At 39.7% G+C, this 24,865-nt stretch overlaps 1 protein-coding gene across 6 annotated transcripts in view; it reads right to left on the bottom strand.

The window, feature by feature from the left end:
- Positions 1–24,865, bottom strand: part of slc12a7b (solute carrier family 12 member 7b) — a 76,388-nt gene that overhangs the window by 26,049 nt on the left and 25,474 nt on the right. For 5 of the 6 annotated variants that reach the window (XM_037756792.1, XM_037756794.1, XM_037756796.1 and 2 more), the window contains exons 2-4: positions 4,537–4,631; positions 3,013–3,141; positions 1,077–1,223 (exon numbers count right to left, since the gene is read on the bottom strand). In XM_037756792.1, the coding sequence (XP_037612720.1) occupies positions 1,077–1,223; positions 3,013–3,141; positions 4,537–4,631 (371 nt within the window). Of the gene's footprint in view, positions 1–1,076; positions 1,224–3,012; positions 3,142–4,536; positions 4,632–16,318; positions 16,624–24,865 lie in introns of those variants that run through there. The other variant, XM_037756798.1, reaches the window with a different exon arrangement.

The raw sequence follows: 24,865 nt of genomic DNA, 5'->3' as shown, positions 1-24,865 counted from the left end.
ATCTTCGAATATCTTATACATTCTAAAGATGGATAAAGTATAGTTAGAATAACCAGAGTTACCACCTCATGGCTGTATGCCTCCCCCAACCAGTCAAATGTCACTTTACGTCCATGTCTGTCCAAAATGTTATCACGTCATCATTTTATCCTGAAATTGTCATAATTAGCATATGAATTTGTGAGTTATGGCCAAAAAACATGTTTTGTGAGGTCACGGTGACCTTTGACCTTTGACCACCAAAATCTAATCAGTTCATCCTTGAGTCCAAGTGGACAGAGATATCGCTTTCATGAGAAAGGAACGGACAGACAACCCAAAAACATAGGCCCTGTTCAGACCTGGTATTAACATGCGTCCTGAGTGATCGGCTCACAAGTGGACAGCTCTGGGTACAGGTGTGAACGCACTCAAGACGCGTTGAGATCCGATCACTCAGACCACATTCAGAGGTGGTCTGAGCCACATATGGCCACATTCTTTTAACAGTGTGTACGTGAATGTGTCCCAGGCCACATTAAGGACCGCCTACTCAACTGACATCCCGCTGGGATCCGCGGCTCTCTGCGCTCCTCATGTGAAAAGACAGGAAGACGCGAGCGCTTGTCTGCCTTGCAGCATGGACATTTTTATTAAAATATATCTTATCTAAAGGCTTCATAATCTAGAAATTATCAGACTAGACACAGGAAGTGCATCATTATCATATTGTCGGAGATGTGTCGGTGTTTTTTGCCAGGGACCGCCGGCACACTAACCTTAGATTTTGATGTTGATAAAATGTACCCGAATTCACGAACATGTAGGATATTACTACTGACATTCCTGATATATTACGTCACAACATCTGCTGTTTTAGCCGTGTGTTTACTATGTGTTTATTTGCATATAGAACGGGGGAAGTGAGATCGGATCACATGTGGTCACTCGAGACGCACGTGGAGACGCATTCTAATGCCAGGTGTGAACAGACGTACCTAAAGCTGTCCACTTGGGTTCGGATCACTCGCTGTAGCCGGCGTGAAGGCATAAAAAGAGGCGAGTCATGTAGGTCATCACGAGGGTTGAGTACTCACACAAGAGCAGCACAAGACGACGATAGCCAGGGACTCCAAGATGCCGGCGCCGCCGACGATCCAGGTGAGTCGCAGGAACAGGATGACCCCCAGAATGTTCTGGAGGCAGGGGAGGTAGACACCCATGAAGGTCCCCATCTGAGGGCTCTGTAGCGGGGGACGGGGGTGAGATGGGAAAAGACAATAGAACAGAAAAGAGATTAATGTGTATGTGTGGCGATTAGGGGCTAGAAAAGGGAGAGGAACATGAGGCGAAATGTTGGCAACTATAAGCAGCAAAAAATAAAGACTGGAGAAAATAAGAGCAGAGAAAAAGACAAAGAGGGATTAAGGGGAATAAAGGCATATTTAAAAGGGAAGTGAAACAGGAACAAAACATTGTTTTACATGGTGATACATGTAGGTATGAGTCAATTCAGTTAATCACGCAAAAATAAAATCATGAAAACAAAATCTGTTTTCAGAGTTGCAACAAAAGTTTAACAACAACAACAGTTTAATTATCAAAGTGCTGTTATTTAAGATGAAATCAAATCCCTAAATACAATGCAGGCAATAACTTCTATCAACACTGTATCTAATCTAAATACTTAATTTATATAATATTTTTATCTAAGACAGTGGTGAAGACCCTGATTCATTTTCCCATGCTTAATAATTTATACGCTGTGGTTTTACTCCGGTTAAATCCTGTCTCTTTGATAGGGCAGCATTATAAATGTACAATAAAATCTTCAGTCAAAGCAAAAGCAACATGAAGATCGTGTTCTCCAAATCATGAATGTTTGATGAAAAAGAGCTGACGTTTGATGAGGATTCAAGACTTACATGTCAGTGACACAGGCATCGTTTATATAAAGCACTATTCTATCCAGTTACCAGCAGCAAAATTCTTCAGTGCTTCCACCCTTGCAAAAAACTGTTTCGTAACCGCATGTAAAAAGGCACAAGCAACAGGACTACATTGAAGTTGTCTGGCAAAAACACAAAATGTTGAATCGATCACCTCGTATTGACAAGCAGCTACGTTTTTAGCCATCTATGTCCAAATGTACAGCGCGAGTCCCACCGGTCCAGACAAAGAGAGGGGCGACAATGTCAGCTTCGTTCTTTACCAAGATGTTCCTGCTAGCCGATGGGAGGTGCTCCCGAGGCCCCGTTTCCATTCAGGGGACATGATGGAGCAACTGGCATGGGACTGAAGCTGTGGTTACACAAGCATCTATGTATGTGCCGCTTGGCAGCACTGTGGATACTTTTAATTTTTCTCTTCTAAGAAACCAAAACTTGAGCGTCGAAGGATCCTAGAGGAGAAACCGCACGGATGGACTGTGGAACGAGAGCAACACAAAGGCTTGTGCTGACAGTAGCTGCTGGACTGCCAGTGGTATAATTTCTATTACATCTACTTTTACTGCTGTTCTCTGACAACAGGGTCAACAAGGTTTTTTTTAGTAAAACTAAATACTGTCTCTATTTAAAACGGCTCGTTGTTATATATTATCTATTGTAGTCTCGTTTACTTGTGTAGGTCATAAAGAGGCATCAGTATTACATCGAGACTGTTTTATAAACAGTTTAAAGTTCCTTGCAGTAACTTTAAGGGACCAATTATTTAACTTTGAAGCACAAAAGCGGTTATTTACAGTTAGTTACGATGGTTTGACCATTAGATTTTTTTCATTAGGTGTCACAGTAAGCGTAAACGGTGAGCAGCAGGGACACAAAACGCTACGGAGAAGAACATAAGGTGATCAAGTTTGTGTACCCCCAGAAAGACGTGAGAATAAAACAAACAGCAGGGCTTCATCGGTCAAAGACCAAGTTATGTAATGATAGCTCAGTGGGTTTAAAAGAACAACTGTTAATATGCAACTGCACGGTATGTAACTGGACTCCACCACAGTATAAAGCAAGGCTCCCTGCCGTGCTGTACCTTAACAGCCTTCTTCTTGGGCCCGTCTTCATCAGCCTCCTCGTGCTCCTGGGCCCCCTGGGTGAGGTTGGTGTAGTTTGCCAGTTTGTTGAGGAGAGACGACACCATGGGGTTGCTGTCCATCTCCTCCTGCAATAGAGAAAATATTGTTTTGTTTAAAAATATGCTGGAAAAGAGCATGATCACAAACTTATCATTTGGTTTCATGTTTCTCCCTCAGGATTCCTTTATTCCCAAATTACAGTAACATAATGCATGTGTCGACAACATAAAATAATATGATTTATTTTACAACTTTAATTTGGCCTTTGAGTGGTCAGCTACCACATGCTTCAAAGAGAGGACAAAGTCTCCCAGGATTCAAAATGCAACATGTAGTGAACTGTTCAAAGCATCTTAGAATAGCATGGCTGGCTCGGCTTCATGCAGAGTGGGGAAAACAGACGCCGCAGTGCCTAATTGATTCTTTACAAGGGCCAGTGACCACAGAGTGCCAAGGTCTGCCAAATGGCAGAGCAAAGCACCTGGAAAGAGTTCAGCCCCAATGTTCCTGAAGCTTTTATGGCAAATAAACTCTTTGATTGACGCACTGTTGAGCTAAGAAAAGATTGGTACATTCATCTTGTTGTGTATTTATTTACCCCGATGCTTTAGCATACTGTGCATTAATGAATCGTTTGAGCTTCGTACTGTAGGTTAGTTCTAATTTAAAACTGTGTTCATTTTGGCAGCTATTTTAGATTTAGTCATAGTCTTCAAACAAAAATGCTTATTAGTTTTTCACATTTTATCCTTCATAGTTTTAGTCAGCAAAAAGTCATTCGATTTTAGTCAAAATGTTTTCTCTCTTAATTTTGTCATCTTTTTTTTTATTTAATCTTTGTCCTGTTTAGTTATCAAATTATACTGAACATTTCTGTCATTTTAGTCAAATTTATTTCACATAAAATTGTATCTTATCATTATCTGATGAAAAACGCAGGTTGAATGATTAAGAATGCGGCTTTGCAGTTAGTTTGAGTCCTCCTGACTGACTGCGCTCATTGATGATGCCAACTTTATGCTTCATAGTAGCACAACTGTGGAAAGAGATGGACTGAGCACTGCCGCAGCACGTTGTGTGTGTTGTTTGAGAGATTTTGATAAAGCTTTTATGTTTTTAAACAACATTTTGGTCTCGTCTTTTTTCACCAACGATATTGCATGTTTGATATCGTCACCGTTAGTGTTTAATGACGTCGGTGCCGCATCGTCATCGTCTCATCTTAGCCAAGGAAAAAAAAATTGTTGACTAACATATTTCGTCATAGTTTTTGTTAACGAAATTAACACTGACTTAAAATGCAGAAATAGTCTGGCAATAAATGTTTACTTAAAAAGGATATTGATGCATTTGCAACTTCTACCTTACAGTTTGGGTTTTTCTATAACATCTTGCCAAAACAAATCACACTGTCACGTTTCCTTGTGCAGTAAAACATCCCCCTGCCCTGAGTCTAAGGGCTATATGAAGCTGAAGGTTACCTCAAAGAGGGCCATGTTGGTGCCATCGTAGCTGTTGCCTTTGTCGTTGTCTGTGTTGTTGATAAAGGGACTGTTTTCCTTTGGGAGGCCATCACCTGTGGAAACAAAACACAGTTGTTTCTTTACAACAAATGTAGCATCGGTTTAACATGTCATGTGAGCAAAGCAAAATATGGGTGGTGGCCGGCAGAGATGCACTCCAATGTTTCCACTGTCAGCCATGTCTGCGAGAACCTGCTTCCTCAAAGGACAAGTCTATTCATGGTCTCAGATAGGGCTAGGTGATATTGCCAAAAGTTTGTTGCGTATGGGGCTGCGTAGCTGCAGACCGGTCAGGGTGCCCATGCTGACCCGTGTCCACCGCCAAAAGCGCCTACGATGGGCACGTGAGCATCAGAACTGGACCACGGAGCGATGGAAGAAGGTGGCCTGGTCTGACGAATCACATTTTCTTTTACATCATGTGGATGGCAACGAGTTCGAGGTGTCGACTTGGCCTCCGAATTCTGCAGATCTCAATCCAATCGAGCATCTGTGGGATGTGCTGGACAAACAAGTCCGATCCACGGAGGCCCCACCTCGCAACTTATACAGGACTTAAAGGATCTGCTACTGACGGCTTGGTGCCAGATACCACAGCATACCTTCAGAGGTCTAGTGGAGTCCATGCCTCGACGGGTCAGGGCTGTTTTGGAGGCAAAAGGCGGACCTACTCAATATTAGTCAGGTGGTCATAATTACTGTATATGGCTGATTGGTGTATATCACGATATAGCATATTTTCTGGTAATTCAATAAATAAATAATCTATATGACCACATGGTAAAGGTTATGTTTCTATACTCCTGTGTGAATTAAATACTTGACAAATTAAAAGTATTACTTATTTTAAGAACTTGAGTGCAAAATGAACATAACAGTTTTAATTGAAATTATAAAGAAAAAATAAATAAATATAGGCCTAGCCTATACCGCAATAGAAAAGATATATTAAAATATATAGGATAGACATTTTTATATCGTTTTGACGATATATATGGTCATATTGACGAGCCCTAGTCTGCAGGTTTCACACTACTGATGTCAGTGTTTGTCACAATCATAGCTTTTGCACCCAATCCATATAATGCTAAATATCAAATATGTTACAAGCCAACGTTTTTTATTTATTTATTTATTTCTCTATTATCGCTGCATAGTGCACATTTAGCTAACAGTATACATAATAAAGCTTATTATTTAGCTCTGCATTAGAAAATGCTTTAACATTTTGCATATTGTCTTTCAGTGTTTTGTATATCTGTGGAGAAAGACGTGACAGGAAGGTTTGGACAGGCTCTTGTCAACTCCAGCGTGAATAAAAAACAAATGATCCAAAATGGATGGGGCTTTACATAGCCAATATATGATCCATTAGAAAATGTCTGGACCGTACCCAATGCTGGGTACAACATCCTTTTGTTTGTGTTGGTAACCAACAAGCTTTTGCACAGAGTGGAGGCATTTATCTTTTTTGGAATCAGTAGAGACTAAATGCCCCCCAAGACCACTTTGGAGTCTCGGCTTTGCACTCATGTGCATCCGAGTTCTGTATTATTATATACATTTACAATAATTCAGATCACGATGAGGACTTCTCATAATATTCATTAATAATTCATACCTTAAAAAGGTAAATGGACTCTCACTCTATGTAACACACACACACACCCATTTGTGGCAAATGAATGAGTACGATTTGGATTCTACTAAACAGAGTCTCTGTCTGTCTGTCCTTCAATTTTTTCAACACCTGTTCTTCCGATCGACTTCACACTTGGCGGGTGTATTGTTGAGGACTCAAAGAAAGTGCAGTGTCAAGTGCGAGCTCTTGAGAACTACAGGACATATTTAATAGTAGCGCATTATGTACAGACTGTGTGGTGTATTGAGAGGGGACCTCTATTAACTGTCTTGAGTACAGCTCGCTCCCTGTAGATGTTCGTGTGAGCTTTTGCACCCACATGACATGACGTATACTCTAGCATTGCTAGGGGATGCAACTATGTCAAAGCAGGTGTATTGCTCAGGACCCGAGGGAGGGCAGTGTGAAGTCGGTTCTTGGATGAGTAGGTTCTCCAGAAAGCTGCAAGCAGCAACACCACAGGCCAAGCAATCGGCCCGTTCTGAACCGCTACGTTTGGACTGCACTAGTACATAATATTAATAAGAAAACATCGACACTGATAAATAAAGGAACGTTCAACATGATGCATTTAAAAAAAGACAATCTGGCAGTATGGTGGAACATAAGAAGAGAATGGATCAATATGTAAAAACACACATATGGCCTGTTGGCAGAATAGCCAGCGATGTGTTGATCTCAAACACAGACAATCACACAGCACATTGATGAAAATAATGCAAATGAGAGGACAAATTAAGGATAATTTCCATAACTAATTTAACAAACTAACTAACTAGCATGCCAAATTTGTATTTTAAGACAGTCTGATCTGACAGTAGCTGAGTGTCTCATTGTCATCTCACCCCATCTCTCAAAGATGTACACTCGTTATGCTTGGAAAAGCATGGATAATACGCTTTAACAGAATACAATCGGATCTAATTTCAAGCTCCTACCCCATGAGCTAGAACAATAGATGTCACAGCTTTTAAAGAGGATCTATTAAGGTCATTTTAAGGTAAGGAAAAAGCACAAAAGCATAATAGGTCCCCTTTAAGGTCTTGTGTTTCAACCAAACAACTCTTTAGACCTGCTAATGGTAGGCTAATTTTGAGAAGTACACACACCCCTCTCCACGTTACTAACCACAACAGAAGTCTCACAGCAACCGAGCCATCCTCAGAGGCCACATTCTAGCACCAAACTGTGAACCGCGTTGTGTCTTTGTTGCTGGGGCCGCCAACCTACACAGCAACGCACTGAGCAAACGTTCTGAATGAACACACAGCTTAGAGGGTAGGAGCTAAGATACCCGACATGCTGCTGCCAAGTCCAAGTGTAAACAGTGAGGGATCGGATTTCTCTTTCCTCTATCATATGAAAGATGGAAAAGCTTCTCATGGTTTAATTCACATATAATCATATCATACTGTATTACTTAGATTGAAACTGTATTCACACATGCGACTAACTGTGATGCAGTGTTTTGTATACACTAAAAAAAAATCATTTGGTTTGTTTTAGGGAAGAAAAAAATATCCAAACTAAGCATGGAGGAAGATCCACTTGTTTATTTCCCATAATCAGCTTTAGCAGATTTTGTCTGTTCCGTCTGATGGGTTCAAAATAAGTCCAAATAATATGACCTGCAAGCTGCTCTGTCTCAAAGCTCTGATTCTGAGTAAGAAGGAGAGAGGAAAAAGTGTCAGCCAATGCAGTAGATCCCAGTTCTACCATACAACACACAGGCAATAATTAGGGCTGTCAATCGGATGAAATAGTTAATCACAATTTATCGCATGATTGTCCATAGTTAATCGTGATTAACGATTGTTAAAACAGTTTTTTATCTGTTCAAAATTTATCTTAAAGGGAGATTTGTCAAGTATTTAGTACTCTTATCAACATGGGAGTGGGCAAATATGCTGCTTTATGCAAATGTATGTATATATTTATTATTGGAAATCAATAAACAACACAAAACAATGACAAGAAACCCTCACAGGTACTGCATTGAGCATCAAAAAGATATGCTGAAATCATAACATGGCAAACTGCAGCCCAACAGGCAACAACAGCTGTCAGTGTGTCAGTGAGCTGACTTGACTATGACTTGCCCCAAACTGCATGTGATTATCATAAAGTGGGCATGTCTGTAAAGGGGAGACTCGTGGGTACCCATAGAACCCATTTTCATTCACATATCTTGCTTTCAGAGGTCAAGGGACCCCTTTGAAAATGGCCATGCCAGTTTTTCCTCGCCAGAATTTAATGTAAGTTTGGAGCGTTATTTAACCTCCTTCTTAAAACTGAGCTTCGCTACAACCTAAAAATCGCAAGTTGCATTAATGTATTATAGAATTTAGTGGCGTTAAAACAAATTTGCGTTAAATGCATTATTATTATCGCGTTAACTTTGACAGTCCTAGTAATAATAAAACTCTGTCGGCGCAAGACAAACACACAGACTAAAAATGTGACATTGTGCTTTATAGACAATAAAACAATAAATATGAGGTTCAAAAGGAATAAAGGAGGAATAATACAGCAGGAAACAAATACAGGTGGTGACTATAAACCTCTTAGACTGAGCAAAGAAGTCCATACCAGAGCACAAAGAACTAACACAAGAACAACGGAGGATAGAAAATGTGAACTATCCTCCAGAAACAACAACTATCAGGGATTCCTGCAGCCGTTTCTTGCAGAAACAATCAGTCACTATTAAATTGGCAACAGCATCCACTACTTTGAATGACTCAACGCCTAACTGAATACTAGCAGCTCAACGCAGTAGTTGAATTCTGTGTAGCAGGCTACTTCTTTATTTAACCATTTGTCTCCATGATCCATAATTTACTTGATCTCAATTCCACAGAAAATATCTGGTGTGGTTATTATCATGTTTACGACTAATACCAGAAGTCATAAAATAACCATTTTAAGAGTTTATTTAGAGTCCAACAGTTTGTTTTTAAGCTACTTCTTCATTCATCAGCTGCATTCTGTGAACTCTGGCCACGGTGGGGATTTCATGGGTAACTTTTTACTGCTTGATCCAGCTGCAGGGGGAATAAGAGGCTTGCAGCATGGCTTAGCCCGCTGGTAATCACAGGGAAAGTCACTATGTCCTTGTACTGTGTAGCTCTTTAAACACAGTCTGAGTGAGAGATAGCAGAGCATATTAGGTGAGGGCGCAATGTTTCAATAAGCCGGGATAACGGGGGTGGGAATGAATTTAAGATGATGACCATTGTGTTGCGAGGATGCAGCCAAGGGTGAACCAACCCCGTCAGTCACCGGTTAGCTCGGTAGGATGCTACACACACCACAGGTAATCATTGTCTTAAATGATACCGGTTAAATCCTCTTTGAGGCCCCGGGGGCAGGCTAAAACCGGCAGCACGATTTCCAAATGCAGGTGAGGCTTCCGCTTTTAGAATGTGCCGACGTGTAAGGTGGTTTAGACGTCACTCAATCAGGAAGTGAACCGAGACACTGAAATCACTCCGGGTGTACAATGGCACAGTCTGAAGGAAGTACATGTTGTACTGGAGGACTGCCTCCTGAACTCAATGGCTCCCGCTGTTTGAAATAAATAAATAAATAAATAAATAAATAAATAAACAAACAAATAAATAAATAAATAAAAGTGAACTTTTTCCAGTTAATTATCAAGTGTAATGCAGGACAGCTTCTCAAATGTGAGGATTTGCTGCTTTTCTCTATTGTACATCATGATAAATTAAATATCTGTCGATTTCAGACAAAAACCTTTAAACATGTTATCTTGGGTTTTGAGATTTTTTTTTTTTTTTTAACAAATGTCTGGTCCTCTATAGGCTAAATGATTAATCGATTAATCCAAAATATAATTGATTGATTGATCGATAATAAAAAAGAACTGCAAGCAACTTCTACCTGGAGACACAGTTATTTCTTAACAGCACAAAACATCAAGTATTTACTACAAGGCAAAGAGAAGATACAAAAAATAGCAGTAGTTTCTGACTGTTGCAAATACAGTAGCAAACTGAGACTTTTCATAGGAATTAATGACAACTAAAAAAAAAAAAATCCTGGTATTATGCTTATAGATTTTTCTCTGTTTCGTTATTTGCATCTCGGTGTCTTAATTGTTTTTTTTGCCGAATGTGGAATACAAATTTCATCACCCCACCTCGACACTCTTCAGGCCTTTGCACACCAAGTCCGTAATTTGCGTGCGATATTGTCGCGCGTTTAAAAATAAATACGACCTCACGTTGTGTCAATCACGTTTACACACCGAAACTTTCCTCTGTCATTAAAGTTTTCGGGACAGGTTCAATTTTCTGCGTGTTTTTTTTGCATCCATCAAAAGGCAAAAGAGGGTTATTTGACCACTCAGAGCCACCGTCCGTGCACACGTCATCATCCAAAATGGGATGATAAACATTCACTTCGTCTCCAAGCACAAAGCACTTTACTATATAAGTAAATAAAAGTATACAGAGATGGAGAAATTATTTCTTGCTTGTGGTAAGTGAATGTTTAAATGCAAACATCTGGTGCATCTGATAAGCCGATTCACTTGGCTCATTTGTCTGCCAGAACAAAGTACTTTATGAAATCTAAGTAAAGAATACAGAGATACGGAATTTAAAGACAGATTGTGGCTGGTGATTGTAGAACAGCTTGGAATCAGGAATGGTCGCACAGCACACAGGATGTAGGGGAGAGTAGTGATTGTGCTCGAGGCAGCTGAACGATAGCTTCTTGCTCATGTCATTCATTCATTTTGGGACTAGCGCTACCCATTGCACCTACGTAATAATTCAGTTTTTCTCATAGGGATTAAAACAATGCATATATGAAAAATACGGACGTTGTGTGCAAAGACCTGCTGGGATCTCATGCCCCTTACAGATAGAAATACCTAAAATGTCTGATGTGTGGCGACAAATTTTGTCCTGCACCTCCATGTTATTAAATCCTCCAGTGACCTCAAGTTGCACTTGAATATCACCACTCCAAAGTAGGCAAAGGTGCCAGCTGCCACAAATCCTCCCAGTCAATGCCAAATACTGCAAAATCCCTGCAGCGGTTGTTGTAGATTATGCAGAAAAGAAAAAAAAAACACAGGGACAAAGAACATACAGGGATGATATGGAAGATGAGGATGCCTGTACATGTCTGCCAGTCTGTCTAACTGTTGGTGTGTAAATGTCATGAACATGTGAGAGCGTGCTTCGGTGTGCGCTGTCGAACGGTCCTGTGGGACATGGTCCAGATTCATTTACAGTAGCAATGACAAGACCCTGGCCTAGATAACAGCTGTTAGCCTCTGTGCACATTACACATGTTGCCATTTATCTTGGACTAATTCACTCTGCTTCCTGGAAATGCATGCTTATGTCCTCTCTTACTAAATGGGACAAATATCTACAGTAGGCATTATCTCATGGGGCAACAGAAAGGAGCACGAGGACTGACCTTTAACTGAACAACCTTGGTTTGCCTGCTTAGATTTTTTTTGCTACAGCATCGAGAACTGAATGATTTAGGCTATCAAAAAACCTTAAGCTATCCCTCCGTTTGGGCTGGAAATTGGAGGAGAGGAGTATAACCAGCGGAGTTATACTGACTGACCAGGTATACTGCAAAGATCAGCCGGCTCTGACATTATTATTACCCATCCTGCATTGCACAAAAGTCCTTACATCAGCTGTTCTCATGTCAGCTCAGGAATGCTGAACGTGCACTGCACATGCAAACGTGTTCATAAGGAGCAAATGATAAAATAAATGTTGGCAAATTTGCACCTGGCCGACAGCAAAAAGAACGAGAGTGCCGTTGAAGATGAAAGCTGCGAGGAGTGTGTGTGTCTATGTGTGTGTTCAAGTGAAACTGGTAATGGATGCAAAGGATGTCCAATCTTTAAAGCCCAGTGATGTCCCCTTAATCTCATACGGCTTATCCTGTGACTCTATAATGTACATACATGTACCCTCCTTGATATGGAATCTATTTATGATAGAGGCTTACATATTAATAAATGGAACTGCACTGTAGAGAATATTCCATTACTGCTCAAACAAGACATGTTCAATCGCATTAAACCTAAAACTACACTGAAGCAGTGGACCGTTTTTTGTTTTTTTTTAACAAACAGTATTTGAGTGGCAACCCTGTCAAAAATTACTTCCCCAGACAACTAAACTGCATTTTCAATTACGTTTTGAGGTAAAAGTATTTTCACCCGGATTATGGTTGCTTTTTTTAACAGTTTTAAACACGTAGATGTGAATTGAATCAAAACAAGGACCCAACAAAACTACTTGGTAAAGCTAGAGTGAAGATACTGGCATCGTATGAAACTAAAAAACCTACTGAATCCATTGGTACCAACCATGTCACACTAGCTTGTTGTGAAGGAGGTTAAATAACGCTCCAAACTTATGCAAAATTTTGGCGAGGAGAAACAGTCATGGTCATTTTTAAAGCGGTCCCTTGACCTTTGACCTCAAGACATGTGAATGAAAATGGGTTCTATGGGTACCCACGAGTCTCCCCTTTACAGACATGCCCACTTTATGATAATCACATGCAGTTTGGGGCAAGTCATAGTCAAGTCAGCACACTGACACACTGACAGCTGTTGTTGCCTGTTGGGCTGCAGTTTGTCATGTCACGATTTGAGCATATTTATTTTATGCTTAATGCAGTACCTGTGAGGGTTTCTGGACAATATTAGTCATTGTTTTGTGTTGTTCATTGATTTCCAATAATAAATATATACATACATTTGCATTAAGCAGCATATTTGCCCACTCCCATGTTGAAAAGAGTATTAAATACTTGACGATTAATCTAAATATTTTAATTGATTGATAGCCCTAGTAAAAAAACAAGGGCTTAAAATGACTACAAAATGTAAACAAAACACTTGTATTTAGTTTAGTGACCCATCCACCACCCCGACCTCCTCCCTACACCGATTTCCGGGGAATTAGACGCATTTGTGATACGGCAAAAACTTAATCCGAGCCAAAATACATTTCTCTCGAAACATAATTCGCAATTTAGTGGTATGGGAATGTAATTTTTAGGAGACATGGCTTTTGAGTGGAGTTCTGTACCTGTCTTGACCTGAAGAGCTTTGCAGAGTGTGCAAAGTCCCCTTACTTAAAACTACAAAACACATCAGAGTCCTGTCCTTTCTTCCTGCTGGATTATATTAGGGTGAAAGATTATTATGAGCTGTATTTAAATGGCAGTAAAATAATGCATGTAGGATTACAGTGCATCTCCTTTATTATTACTTACCCTTCTTATTTTGCATGTATACAAACATAGTGGTGTCCGAACACAAAACACCACCACCACCCATGTGATTATAGTGGTTAATAAAGCTAATCCAACAAACAGGGCCAACAATAGAGCTTTGAATATAATAAACTGTAGCGTTCAAGCTCTGTTAAACAAACGTGCACTACCTACACCTAGGTAAGAGGTTATCCAGTAACTCTACAACGATTTGTGCAATTTTGTCATAAATTAATGACAACAGTATTGAACTTAAATACAGAATCCAAGAGACCCAGTGGTCCGTCTATAATAAAGAGGGAGAAGAGGGAGGATTGTGAAACCTCTTGTGTAATTGTTGATGAATGAATGCAGGTGTGTTCCACTTCTGCAGGTGGAGAGCAGAGTCTCCCTGCGCTATAGCGCATTAGGTGACCCCTAAACAATGTGACATTGTTAGAGGCTGTACAGTGTATAAGAGACAATGACCATACGCAGACTAACACAGATTAAATCAACCCCTCTCTGGTTAAAAACATCCTCTTCTCCCATAAAACCCAAAGCTAGTGTGGTAGAACACCTTGATAAAAAAAAAATGAGTTCAGTTCAGTTCACTTGGAGACAATGTAGACATTTACTAAACTACTTTTGTTAGTTTTATACATATATATATATATATATATATATATATAAATATTAAAAATAAGATCCATTCAGGAAGGACATTTCAAAGGATTTATTCCCTGTATTGGCACAAACACCAAACACCAAAGCATGACTCTGCAGAGAAACATGAGAAGTGATGAGCAGGTAGACAGGAACTAAATATGATATGGCTCATCGTCACTATGTATTCTATTGGAGCCCTCTGCCTTTAATTGATTGCACACTTAATAAATTATAATTAATGAAAGAGCTTGCTGTCGTAGACCCACTCAGGCTTTTGGCCAAGACAATGTTATGCTCTGAGCATAGTCAGGAAATGAATAAAAACATTTTTTGAGTCATGTTACTCAGAAGGCTTTAGCAGGAGGTGATGATTCGGTCATATGAGCCATGCAGGCCTCAAGTTTTAAGGACCAGACTGTTGTTTTAAATTTAGTTGAAATAAGAATACAAAGGTAAATATTCAAGTACCAGTGAACAATTTGGACGAATATATCAGTTATTTTTTGGTGGGCGATTTTTTTGGCTGATGTTTGTCATTTTATTTTGCTAATTTAATGATCTTTAAGAACGGGACTAGAAGAACGAGAGCCGCTCAGCCGCTGATACAACGTGTAGAGCCGGCATATTTTCACATCTAACTCGATGAAATAAAGGTTTATTTTGACCAAACCAGAGTTGGTGATTGTTAAAATGGAAAGACCAAGAGTTTTATTTTGTTTCTGTCGAGTTTGAATCAAGTGTGTTTTAATCTGCTACACCGCTAGAAAAGCTCATTTCCCAGCTGAAACTATACGTTAACGGGGGCGGGGTTGCGCACATCGACACACACACACACACACACACACGGCAATTGCCGGTTGTTGGACTGACGGTGGCCGGTTGGACAATTTTACCATATGGCCCAATACTATTCCCATCATTACAATATTTTCGGTCAAGGTATCATTGCAAGATAAAGCAATTACGAGTGCAGGCGGTTTTTCAATTCAATTCAATTCAATTTATTTTTATATAGCGTCAAATCACAACAGAAGTTATCTCATCAGTTTTGAAGCTCCTCGCCATCGATGCATGCTAAACTGCCCCAACATCTGATCTCTAAAGAGCAGTGATGTTACATAAGGGAGTGGGATTCCATGCCCCAGAGCTCTGCACAGTTGAAAGGAGTTATTAGTCAGGACAGTTGTCAGTCTGTCAGCATATTATTTGCTGTAAATGAAAGACTTAATGTCACATTGGTAACCGCCCACTTCTGCCATCTGTGCTTTTTGCTTTGTGCTCACAATCTCAGGCTACAGAAGCACTCTGCTTACTGACCGGTACAGATTCACCAGCAGGTACAGGTACACCGAGGATGTGCTCAGCGGCGAGGCTCAGCCTCTCTGGTCACTGTGGTAATAAATGACCATGCATCCTATTTATAACCACTAAGCTGCACACTGTGACGACGCTGTAAGCTGCCTAACACTGCCGGAGTTAGCCCATGGCTCATTGTACCGAGAAAAAAAAAAGAGGGTTAGCTTTAGGAGGAACTGGGAGTCCAGACAAGTCAAAGATCAGTTCCTTTAGCTCAAGGTTAACGTGAAACAGGAAACACACGTTTTCAGCTTTAAGATCAAGAAGCAGCAGAAAAATAAAAGATAATTGACTTTATTTATATGGACTTTTAGTGCAGACTTAATGTAACTGCTGGGCAGCACAGTGCATACATTTTTAGGGCAAATTTCTCAACTCTAATTGGCAGAGTTAGTGCCATGCTGTGCCCGGTGATCCACACAGGACCAGAGTTCATTCAAACATCTTGACTTTTGACTTATTGAGCCCCCTAACAACGGGAGCACCACAAAGCCATTTGCTGTCAATACTTTTCATCACCTAAACAATTCACACTATATCTAGTATAGGGACAGAAACACACCAACACAGATGTGCCTTTGGTGGAACAATTGATCTTGAGGAAAATCATAACACAAGACAAAAAAAAATGACTTCTAATCCATATGTGCTACAGAAAGCAATTAAATAAATAAATCAATAAAAAAACTATCCTTGCAAACTAATCCTATAAAAAAATATCCACAACATAGTCTCAATGTATTAGCTTGAATATAGCAGTATTGCTAGTAAAGGGCAGCTGAAGGAGTACTTTTGGAAACTTACCCTTCCGTCGAGCGCTCCCCCTCGGCTCCATTCTGAGGAGCGGGGATGAAAAAAGGGGGATGGAAGGGAGGGGGGTCCTAGCAGTGGTCCCTGGGTAACTCCAGTAACGGGGGGGGGGTCCAAAGTATAGAGGTACTGTTAGTAAGGTGCAGGAGTCAGGAATGCTGCCTGTGCTGTGTGGATAATGTGAGGATCAGCTATTTCTGTGACAGCGTGTGTGTGTGTGTTGGTGTGTGTGTTGGTGTGTGTGTGTGAGAAAAGTGGCCTGTGACGACGATGTCAGCGACATCAGTCATGCATCACAAAGCACCCTCCCACCGACAGACCTGCACACACACACACACACTTCCCTGAGCTTCTGATCCCTGCTACACATGTGCGCGTGCATGTTTGAACACACACTTACACAGAGGGAGGAGCAAAGAAAGCGAGGGAAGCAGTAGTAAAACCGCTTTAGGGGAGTGTGGCAGGAGAGAAGAGGAGGATGGATGGATGGATGGATGGATGTGCACACACATGTAGGACAAGCAGGAGAGATGAGACAGCAAGAAAAAAACTGAGAAAAGTCAATCGACTTCTTTTTCAGGGAAAACATTTGGGAGCACTGAGAAAGCAGAGGAAACACTCTCCACCCGAAGTAAAAAAGCTGTGCAGTGCATCGTTTTGAATCGATAGCCCTTTACTGTTTTAAACTGCAGGTGCTGCCTCAGTGAGCAGTTTCATTTACAATGTGACCTCCTGACTGACCTCCAGGGTGCCGTAGAGGTAGAAATGGTCGATCGATCAGCAAAGCACACAGGATGACACGGCTGGTGGCTACGACAACACACTGCAGTGATTCTAAAAGTGATGTCCGTGGCACTCTGTCAGGGGGGGCCGCGAAATAATTTGCTATAAATCATAAAATTGTGCTGTATCATTAAAAAGTGCATATCTACAGATGGGGACGATTTGCAAGAGGCACATATGTGTCCATTACTGATGATATGATTGTGACACACAGCAATAAGTTAATTATTTGTACGTTGAAGCACTCAGTGACAGTCAGCTTTAGACTGGTAGGTTTAAATATCTGGATTTATTAAGACTATGTCTTGTTACTGTTCCTTTTCTGAAAGCTTTTAAGATCATTTACTTGACATGTGGGCTATAAATGGTGTCAACTTGAGTCCAAATGCAGACTGAAAAAATCTCCCTCTGTTTAAAAGGTACATCGGTGGTATTTACATTAAAAAAACACTGGACTTTTAACCAGGAGACCCGTGTTCCAGACCGTCGTTGACCAGTGTTTCGTTTTGTTGACATCTGTGACGTGCTTTCCGTAGTTGTTTCTGTTTTACGTAGTTTACTTACTTATTTTAAGCCCAACCATGATGTTTTTTCCTTACCCTAACTAAGTGGTTTTCTTGCCTAAGCCTACCTGCGGATGTTTACGTGGCGTACAAATGACACGCGGAATTTCTGTGTAATGTCATGGTATCTATACGCCTTCCTGTGAGACCGGGTTGGACATACTGTATTTCATAGGATACTGGTATGGAGCCATGCAATCATAGGTACAACCGTTTCAATGTTAACAGATATGATATATGATATAATTATAGTAAACTTAACTAATACTGGGTAACCCCATAAACATAAAAAGGTACTGTAGGGTTGCAACTAAGGACATTTTTTAATTATCCATTAAACTGTGTACTATTTTTCTCATGAATCAATTAATGGTTTAGTATGTGCCTATTATGCCTATAAAATATCAAAAGACAAACACCCATCAGGCTAAGGTGAGGTCTACAAAGAAGAACCAGTGAAGGTCTGGCATTATTGTTTAATTAATGCCTTGAAAGATTACTTGATGATCGAAATTGCTGTGGATTGCTTTTTGTTGAATGACAAGATGAATTAATTGACTCATCATTTCACTATGTACTGTGTTCCTCTCCCATGTTTATATGTGTGTCCTCCTGATCTGTCTAGAAAAGACACTATTGTTTTCATATTTTTACTTACTATTAGCATTATTAATATTTGAGATTTTCATGCTTATTTCTGACTTCATCATTATGGGAAAAATTAAAGCATCAAAGCATTCAGGTAAATTCTATATTTTGCATGCTGTAATTTCTGTTGATTATTTTCATCGTCAATTAACCTGTTGATTATTTTCTCGATTAATCGATGAGTTGTTTGGTCTATAAAAGCTCAGAAAAGGGTTAAAAATATGGATCATCATGACGTCTTTAAATGTCTTGTTTTGTCCACAACTCAAAATTCAGTTTACCGTCATAGAGGAGTAAAGAAACCAGAAAATATTCACATTTAAGAAGCTGGAATCAGAGAACAGTTGGTGATTAATTTAATAGTTGACAACTAATCGATTAATCGTTGCAGCTCTAGTATCATGTACCCCTAATCTGAACTCATGTGAGACAGACTGAGCTAGAAGGTTGCCAAGGATGTGCCACAGCTCCACAAACAGGCCAGACAATGGCAGATCAAACTCTGCCCGGCAGAGTCTTGGCTATCCAATAATCTGCCCGTCTAAGAGCATGTGAAGTGGGCACTAATCACCTAACCAGATTAGGCTAATCCCGAACTTTTTATAAAGCACAAGAAGCCGCGTCGAGGCTCCGGGGGGTTGAAGAAGACACGGCTTTAAAGACGCAGACGAAGCTGCAGCTCAGTTTCTGCTGCCGTCTTCTGGCCACAGGCCGCCAGGTGAGTGTCCTTCAACCGGGTTGAGACATACTGGCTGATGGTCAGTCAGCAGAGGCTCTGGATGGAGACACTTTATGTGTGGCGCTGCGACTGTGATCGCTGACTCACTGAAGAATTAAAACAGTTTTGACAAATCTGTACGATTTCTGAGAGCAATTTATGAATAATAATTTAACAACTTGAAGAAAAACACCGCGACGCCCACTCAGCTCTCACCCGTCATGTGAAGACAAAACTGAACATCCGCTGCAGACATCATTAAATTGACAGATGTGTGAAGGCAGAGCTTAAAGAGGGACTATCAAATCACAGAGTAAGAAGGATTTAGTAGTATCAGAGCTCCACTTGGTTTCATGTCAGATGGCTGCTGTCATAGTTATTTTGTGTGTGCGCATAAGTGTCTGTGTGTTGCACTTAATGATGTCCTAAGCCTTTAAACCCTTCAGGTAAACAACACTGTCCGTTATGCAATCCTCAGCATGGGCGGGTGAGAGGAAGGACAGAGAGAGAGACAATGGTTGCTGACAGCGTGTACTAGTGTCTATATAGGGCTGAGGGTTTATCTGATACTTTAAAACATCCATACTGTGATGGGGGAAATCGTTGATTGACTGTTGAGTGAGAGGAACCTATCAGAGACAATGTGGGAGTATGTCAGAAAGAAAAGAAAGACACAAAGAGGGAGAGGGGTCAGCCAAGGTTTGAGGGATCAATGTTACTTAGTGCCGCTTACACCTGAATCCTCACTCCCATGTGTAAATACTGAGCATGAGATGGGTGAGACAAAAAAATAGTACGTTATATTGCTGGCACAGATTAGGTGCCTCTCCACTGCCACTGCTAAATACTGACAAGCACAATATTCCTGTTTTTTTTTAGCTGAGATAGAAACAGAGGCCTGAGACTTTGCTTTTTTTGAGCGATTGTGAATTAATTGCACGGAAAAAAATAGTCTGTTCTTTTTGTCATGAATACTTTCAAAGGTTCTATATAAATAAAGTTTGATTGATTAATCGATTGATGTAAACTTATAATTAAAAATCTAAAATTGATACAGTATCACAAAACATAATAACGCGATACTCAAGATTATCCATATTTTCTGCCACCCCTATTTAAGAGCACCTCTTGTCTTGCAAGACACATCAAATTGAAATGAATCTTCCACAAGTCAAAGTACTCTTCCATGATTTAAAATGCAAATCGACAGCATCAAAACTATTTAGATGATTTATAAATGCAACAGAATCTGAAAACCTATCGGCTGGCAAGCAAGAGTAATATAATTCTAGAAATAGTTAACAATCCATCTGTGCTTTAAATTGCATCGTCACAAGTAAATACAGTTTAAAACAGCAGCTGGTTGTATCACAGAGTCCTTCCAATTGTTCTGACCAAAAGTGCAAATGAATCATTGGTCATGTGAGAGCAATGACGAAATCATCTGACTGCTGCTCACAGGCAGGCAAACCCTTTTCCCTAAAACTAAGCAGCCTCCACCCAAAGCCAGACAAACAATGTCATTATTTTATGACCTCAGGCAGAAAATGGACCACGGAAATCACACAAAGAAAGTAAGTCCACCCTTCTCCACATAGTTTCACCATCTCATAATCTGAAGAAAATACTGGACATACAAAACCGCCCCTCATTACATTTTTTACTATGACTTGTAGCTGCAGCAGGCAAAGCTAAATCCTAGGACTTCATCCTGATTCACACCAGACCCATCTCTAACCCTTCTATAATAACTCCTAGTGTCTTCAAATGTGTCTTCAAAAGTCAGTTTAGAGGGATATAATGGGCTCTATCTGGTTCCTAGAGTGTGTTTAATATAAGGAATGGTGGGAGGTATTTAAACAAATAAAGAAAAGGGGAATGTCACCATTTCAGTGCTCCCTAAAAATGCCATCTATTTTGAAAAAAGTATAAATGTACAATGTTCAAATTGTTTTCAATAGGATGCAACGCCGTGTGCAGCTATCAACACCAAAGCCCAGCAAGGAGATGATGTTGTGGCCAGTAAGGTCAAGCTATAGAACAGCATTTTAAAAGTTGGCAGCGATTCAGTGTCAAGTTCAAAGACGTTTCAGCAGAGAAGAGTTTGCACCTGGTTACTACTGCACATGGCTTTTTGGCCTCAGTTTGCTGATTATAGCCTAAATGTACCAAGAATAAAAGGTAGTTTAATTTTTGTTCAGATTTTTAAATCAGATCAGAAACCACCACTATGAATTTACGGGTGTGTTATGTCCCCTCACATTTGATAGTGGAAATCCAGACACATCAATAGTATTGACCCAGCACTTAGCTGTGGAGTGTAAGCCTGCTAATAGCTGTTGGTGACCACATCAAGGGTTGGGACACTTCATAGCTATTAAAATGAAGCTTGGTTCTAACCAGACTTTAACCAAAGAGCTACTTTAATCATCTTTATTGCTTTGCTTATGATTAGAACAGCAAAGTCACACCCAGATGTGGAAGAAGTTCTCACATCTTGTACTACATTAAAAGTAAGAATACCCCAGTGTAGAAATACTCTGTTACAAGTAAAAGTCCTGCATTCAAAATCTCAGAATAATATATATTATATTATTGTGTTATAATTATGGATGGATTACTGTGTTGCACTTAAATGTTGCAGCTGGGGGAGGGAGGGGTATTTTACAAATGTTTGTCAGATGATTTATTAGTATTTTTCTGATATTTTACTAATATTCTTTGGGGATATTTTACTTATTTTTTTAATATTTCACTAATATTTTTGGGGGTAATTTACTGATATTATTTTGGATATTTTCAAAAATTTTGTCTGACACTGATAATATTTTTCTGATATTTTACTAATTTATTAAATATTTCACTAATATTTTTGGGGATAATTTACTAATATTATTTTAGCTATTTTACTAATTTTTGTGTGGCACTTAATATTTGTCTGCTATTTTACTAATATGTTTGGGATATTTTATTTGTTCAACACTTTGATGTTGCAACTGGTGAAGACAGACATTTTTTTGAGGGGGGATATTTTACAAATTTTTGTTAGATAATGTATTCATAATTTTCTGATATTTTACTAATATTCTTTGGGGATATTTTACTTATTTTTTTAATATTTCACTCATATTTTTGGGGATGATTTACTGATATTATTTTGGATATTTTACACTTTTTTGTCTAACACTTTTAATATTTATCTGCTATTTTACTAATATTTTGGGATATTTTATATGTTCAACACTTTAATGTTGCAGCTGGTAACTGTGGAGCTCATTTTAATTGATTTATTTACTGCTGGCTAATTTACCCTGGGGATCAATAAAGTTTCATCTTAATCTAATATTATAACATAACTTATTATTATTTTTGTATTATTAATCTGTAAAGTAACTTAAGTCATCAAATAAATGTAGGAAAGTAAAAAATGCAAAATTTCCCTCTGAGATGGAGTAAAAGTAGAAAGCAGTAGCATAAAATGGAAGTACCTCAAAATTGTACTTAAGTACAATACTTGAGTAAATGTACTTAGTTACTTCCCACCACTGGTCACACCATGTCTACTGTAACAGATATCTGAATTGTTATGCTTGTAAATATAATCAAAAGAGTGTTTGTACAGTCTGTATGAAGCTATGTGAACTAAGGCCATATGAACCCTGAGGGCCTCACACAAATTACAGCCAGTAGTGAATGAATATATAGAGAGAGAAAAGAGAAAATATGTGCTTATTGGCTCAAGTCTTATCAGAGACACCATATTGAGAGCAGGGTACCGGTTGGGAGGAGATCACTGAATGGGAAGCAGGAAGCAGCAGTCAGAGAAAGTAGGGCGGTCCGACTAAACCATCCAATCAGCGGGTATGAAACATATTCACTTGGCTGAACGGTTCAAGATTGTTGCCTGGTGTTGCCTTGGAATTCATCCAAGTGAAGGCCTGAAAGAGGTGATGGCTTTATGGAGGGATTTCTCCAATGGCAGAGACATCTGGACAGTTGCTGGGCAGCTTTGACGATAATGATGATGTGTGTACATCCAGCCCGGTCTCACCAAATGGCGTGCGAACGACACAGTAATTTGTAAGGCATTTAGCGTGCAATAACAATGCCTTTGTTGCTTTTGCCATATCATGTGTATGTCATGTAGTCTGTACTGACTGCAAGGCAAACAAATCTGCGTGAATATGCTACGCTCAGAGCTAGTGACATAGAATAAAGAAATACCCTTTCACGGTAACAACGTGGCGTTAAATGACGTGGAAAGTCCTTCAAATGTTGTGCTATTTATACGCCTTGCCATAAGATCGGGTTGGTACATCACGTGTAGGATGTGTTGTTCATAGGGTGCAGGCTAAGTGATGAGTCCCCTTGAATATTTTGCCTGAACTTTTCTTTTTTAAGTCCTTTTCTTTGCAAGCCTCAAAACTGTCACGTGTTCATACTAGTTTTGTAGCTTTGGGAACTTCCCATGTTTGGCCAAATCTCAGTTAGCTTAAGTGTTTAGCAAATGTTTGAGGCCTAACAGAGGTGGCTCTTATTGCTGTGATTGCCTTTGTTATTCCTTTTTTTAATGTGTAACACACACAAACACTAAGAATCAGGCACAAATGTTTGTTTCTTCAGGGCTGGCCTTGCTTAATGAAATAATCTGTTGGCTCGTAAACGACATTATGTCATGTCCCAGTCCTCGTCTCACTCCCTACATTCCTAAAGTAACTCTCTTTCCTACATTCGCTCTTCGCTTACGGACAGCACACACCCATCAGCACACTACACCACAGAGACAATGCTCAGCCTTGACTAATATATCTATACAGTGGAAATAAATTTGAATGTCTGAATTATTTGCATACGGTACAGAATTTATATGGATGCTATTGGTGATTTTTGCAATCTATTATTTTAATCAGTAGTGATGCCCTACACTTTCAAGACTCAAAAAGCATTCTGCAACCAAGAGGATAGCAAATATTAAAGAGTTATATGGGAGATCTATTTCAATAATGTTTCCATGGCTCGTGTCTGCATGGTGTAACTACTGATGTTGAATAACTGTGGGTGATTGGGTTTCGGTGTAGCAGATGGAACACGCAGAACTAAGGAATGTGGCCAACACAAACACACACACTATGAGTTGAGCAACATTGTAGGGTCAGGCTGGACACATGCTGCAGTATAAATAATCTAAAGCAGAGTTGTCAAGCTACTTCTAGATTAGAGGTCTGAAAGGCCATGAAACTGAGACCAGAACCAGAGGCCTGTACTACAAAGCGAGTTCAACATACCCAGGGTATCTTCTCATTATCTGGCTTAACTAACCCTAACAAACGAGATCCCGCTAAGCAGTCCTACGACGTTGGTTATCAACTCAGTGAGTCAACCCAGGGTTTCTCCATCTGGCTGTGAGCGTGTTCACATAAAAAAGGGGGGGCGGTGTTTGCAGCATATGACCAATCCCAGACATGGACAAGTCTACTGTCAGTAGAGCCAAGAGCGAACTATAATATTAGACAAATACCAAGAAGTTAAACACATAATCCAGACTAAAATTAACACAGTTGAAGCTGCCACATGCAGGACGGACAGCTGGCAAAAGAAGAAATTGCTGATGTGTGAATGCTTAAATTAACAGACTTATTAATGGAATACTCAAAAGTCAGATATAGTTGTCTAGATGGGGCAGTGATGTTATAAAAAACGTACAGAATGTAATGGATGAATAGATTTCATTATGCCCTTTGGTAATGACTTAGCTTTGATTGGTCAGTAGGCGGTGCTTTTATACGAGTTGATCTGTTATCTTGAACATAACCTGCTCCGGAGCAGGTT

This window comes from Sebastes umbrosus, chromosome 21 (genome assembly GCF_015220745.1).
Source record: "Sebastes umbrosus isolate fSebUmb1 chromosome 21, fSebUmb1.pri, whole genome shotgun sequence".
In the NCBI taxonomy this organism is placed as follows: Eukaryota; Metazoa; Chordata; class Actinopteri; order Perciformes; family Sebastidae; genus Sebastes; species Sebastes umbrosus.
Note: the sequence above shows the minus strand (reverse complement) of the source record. Positions and strands in the feature narration are given on the sequence as shown.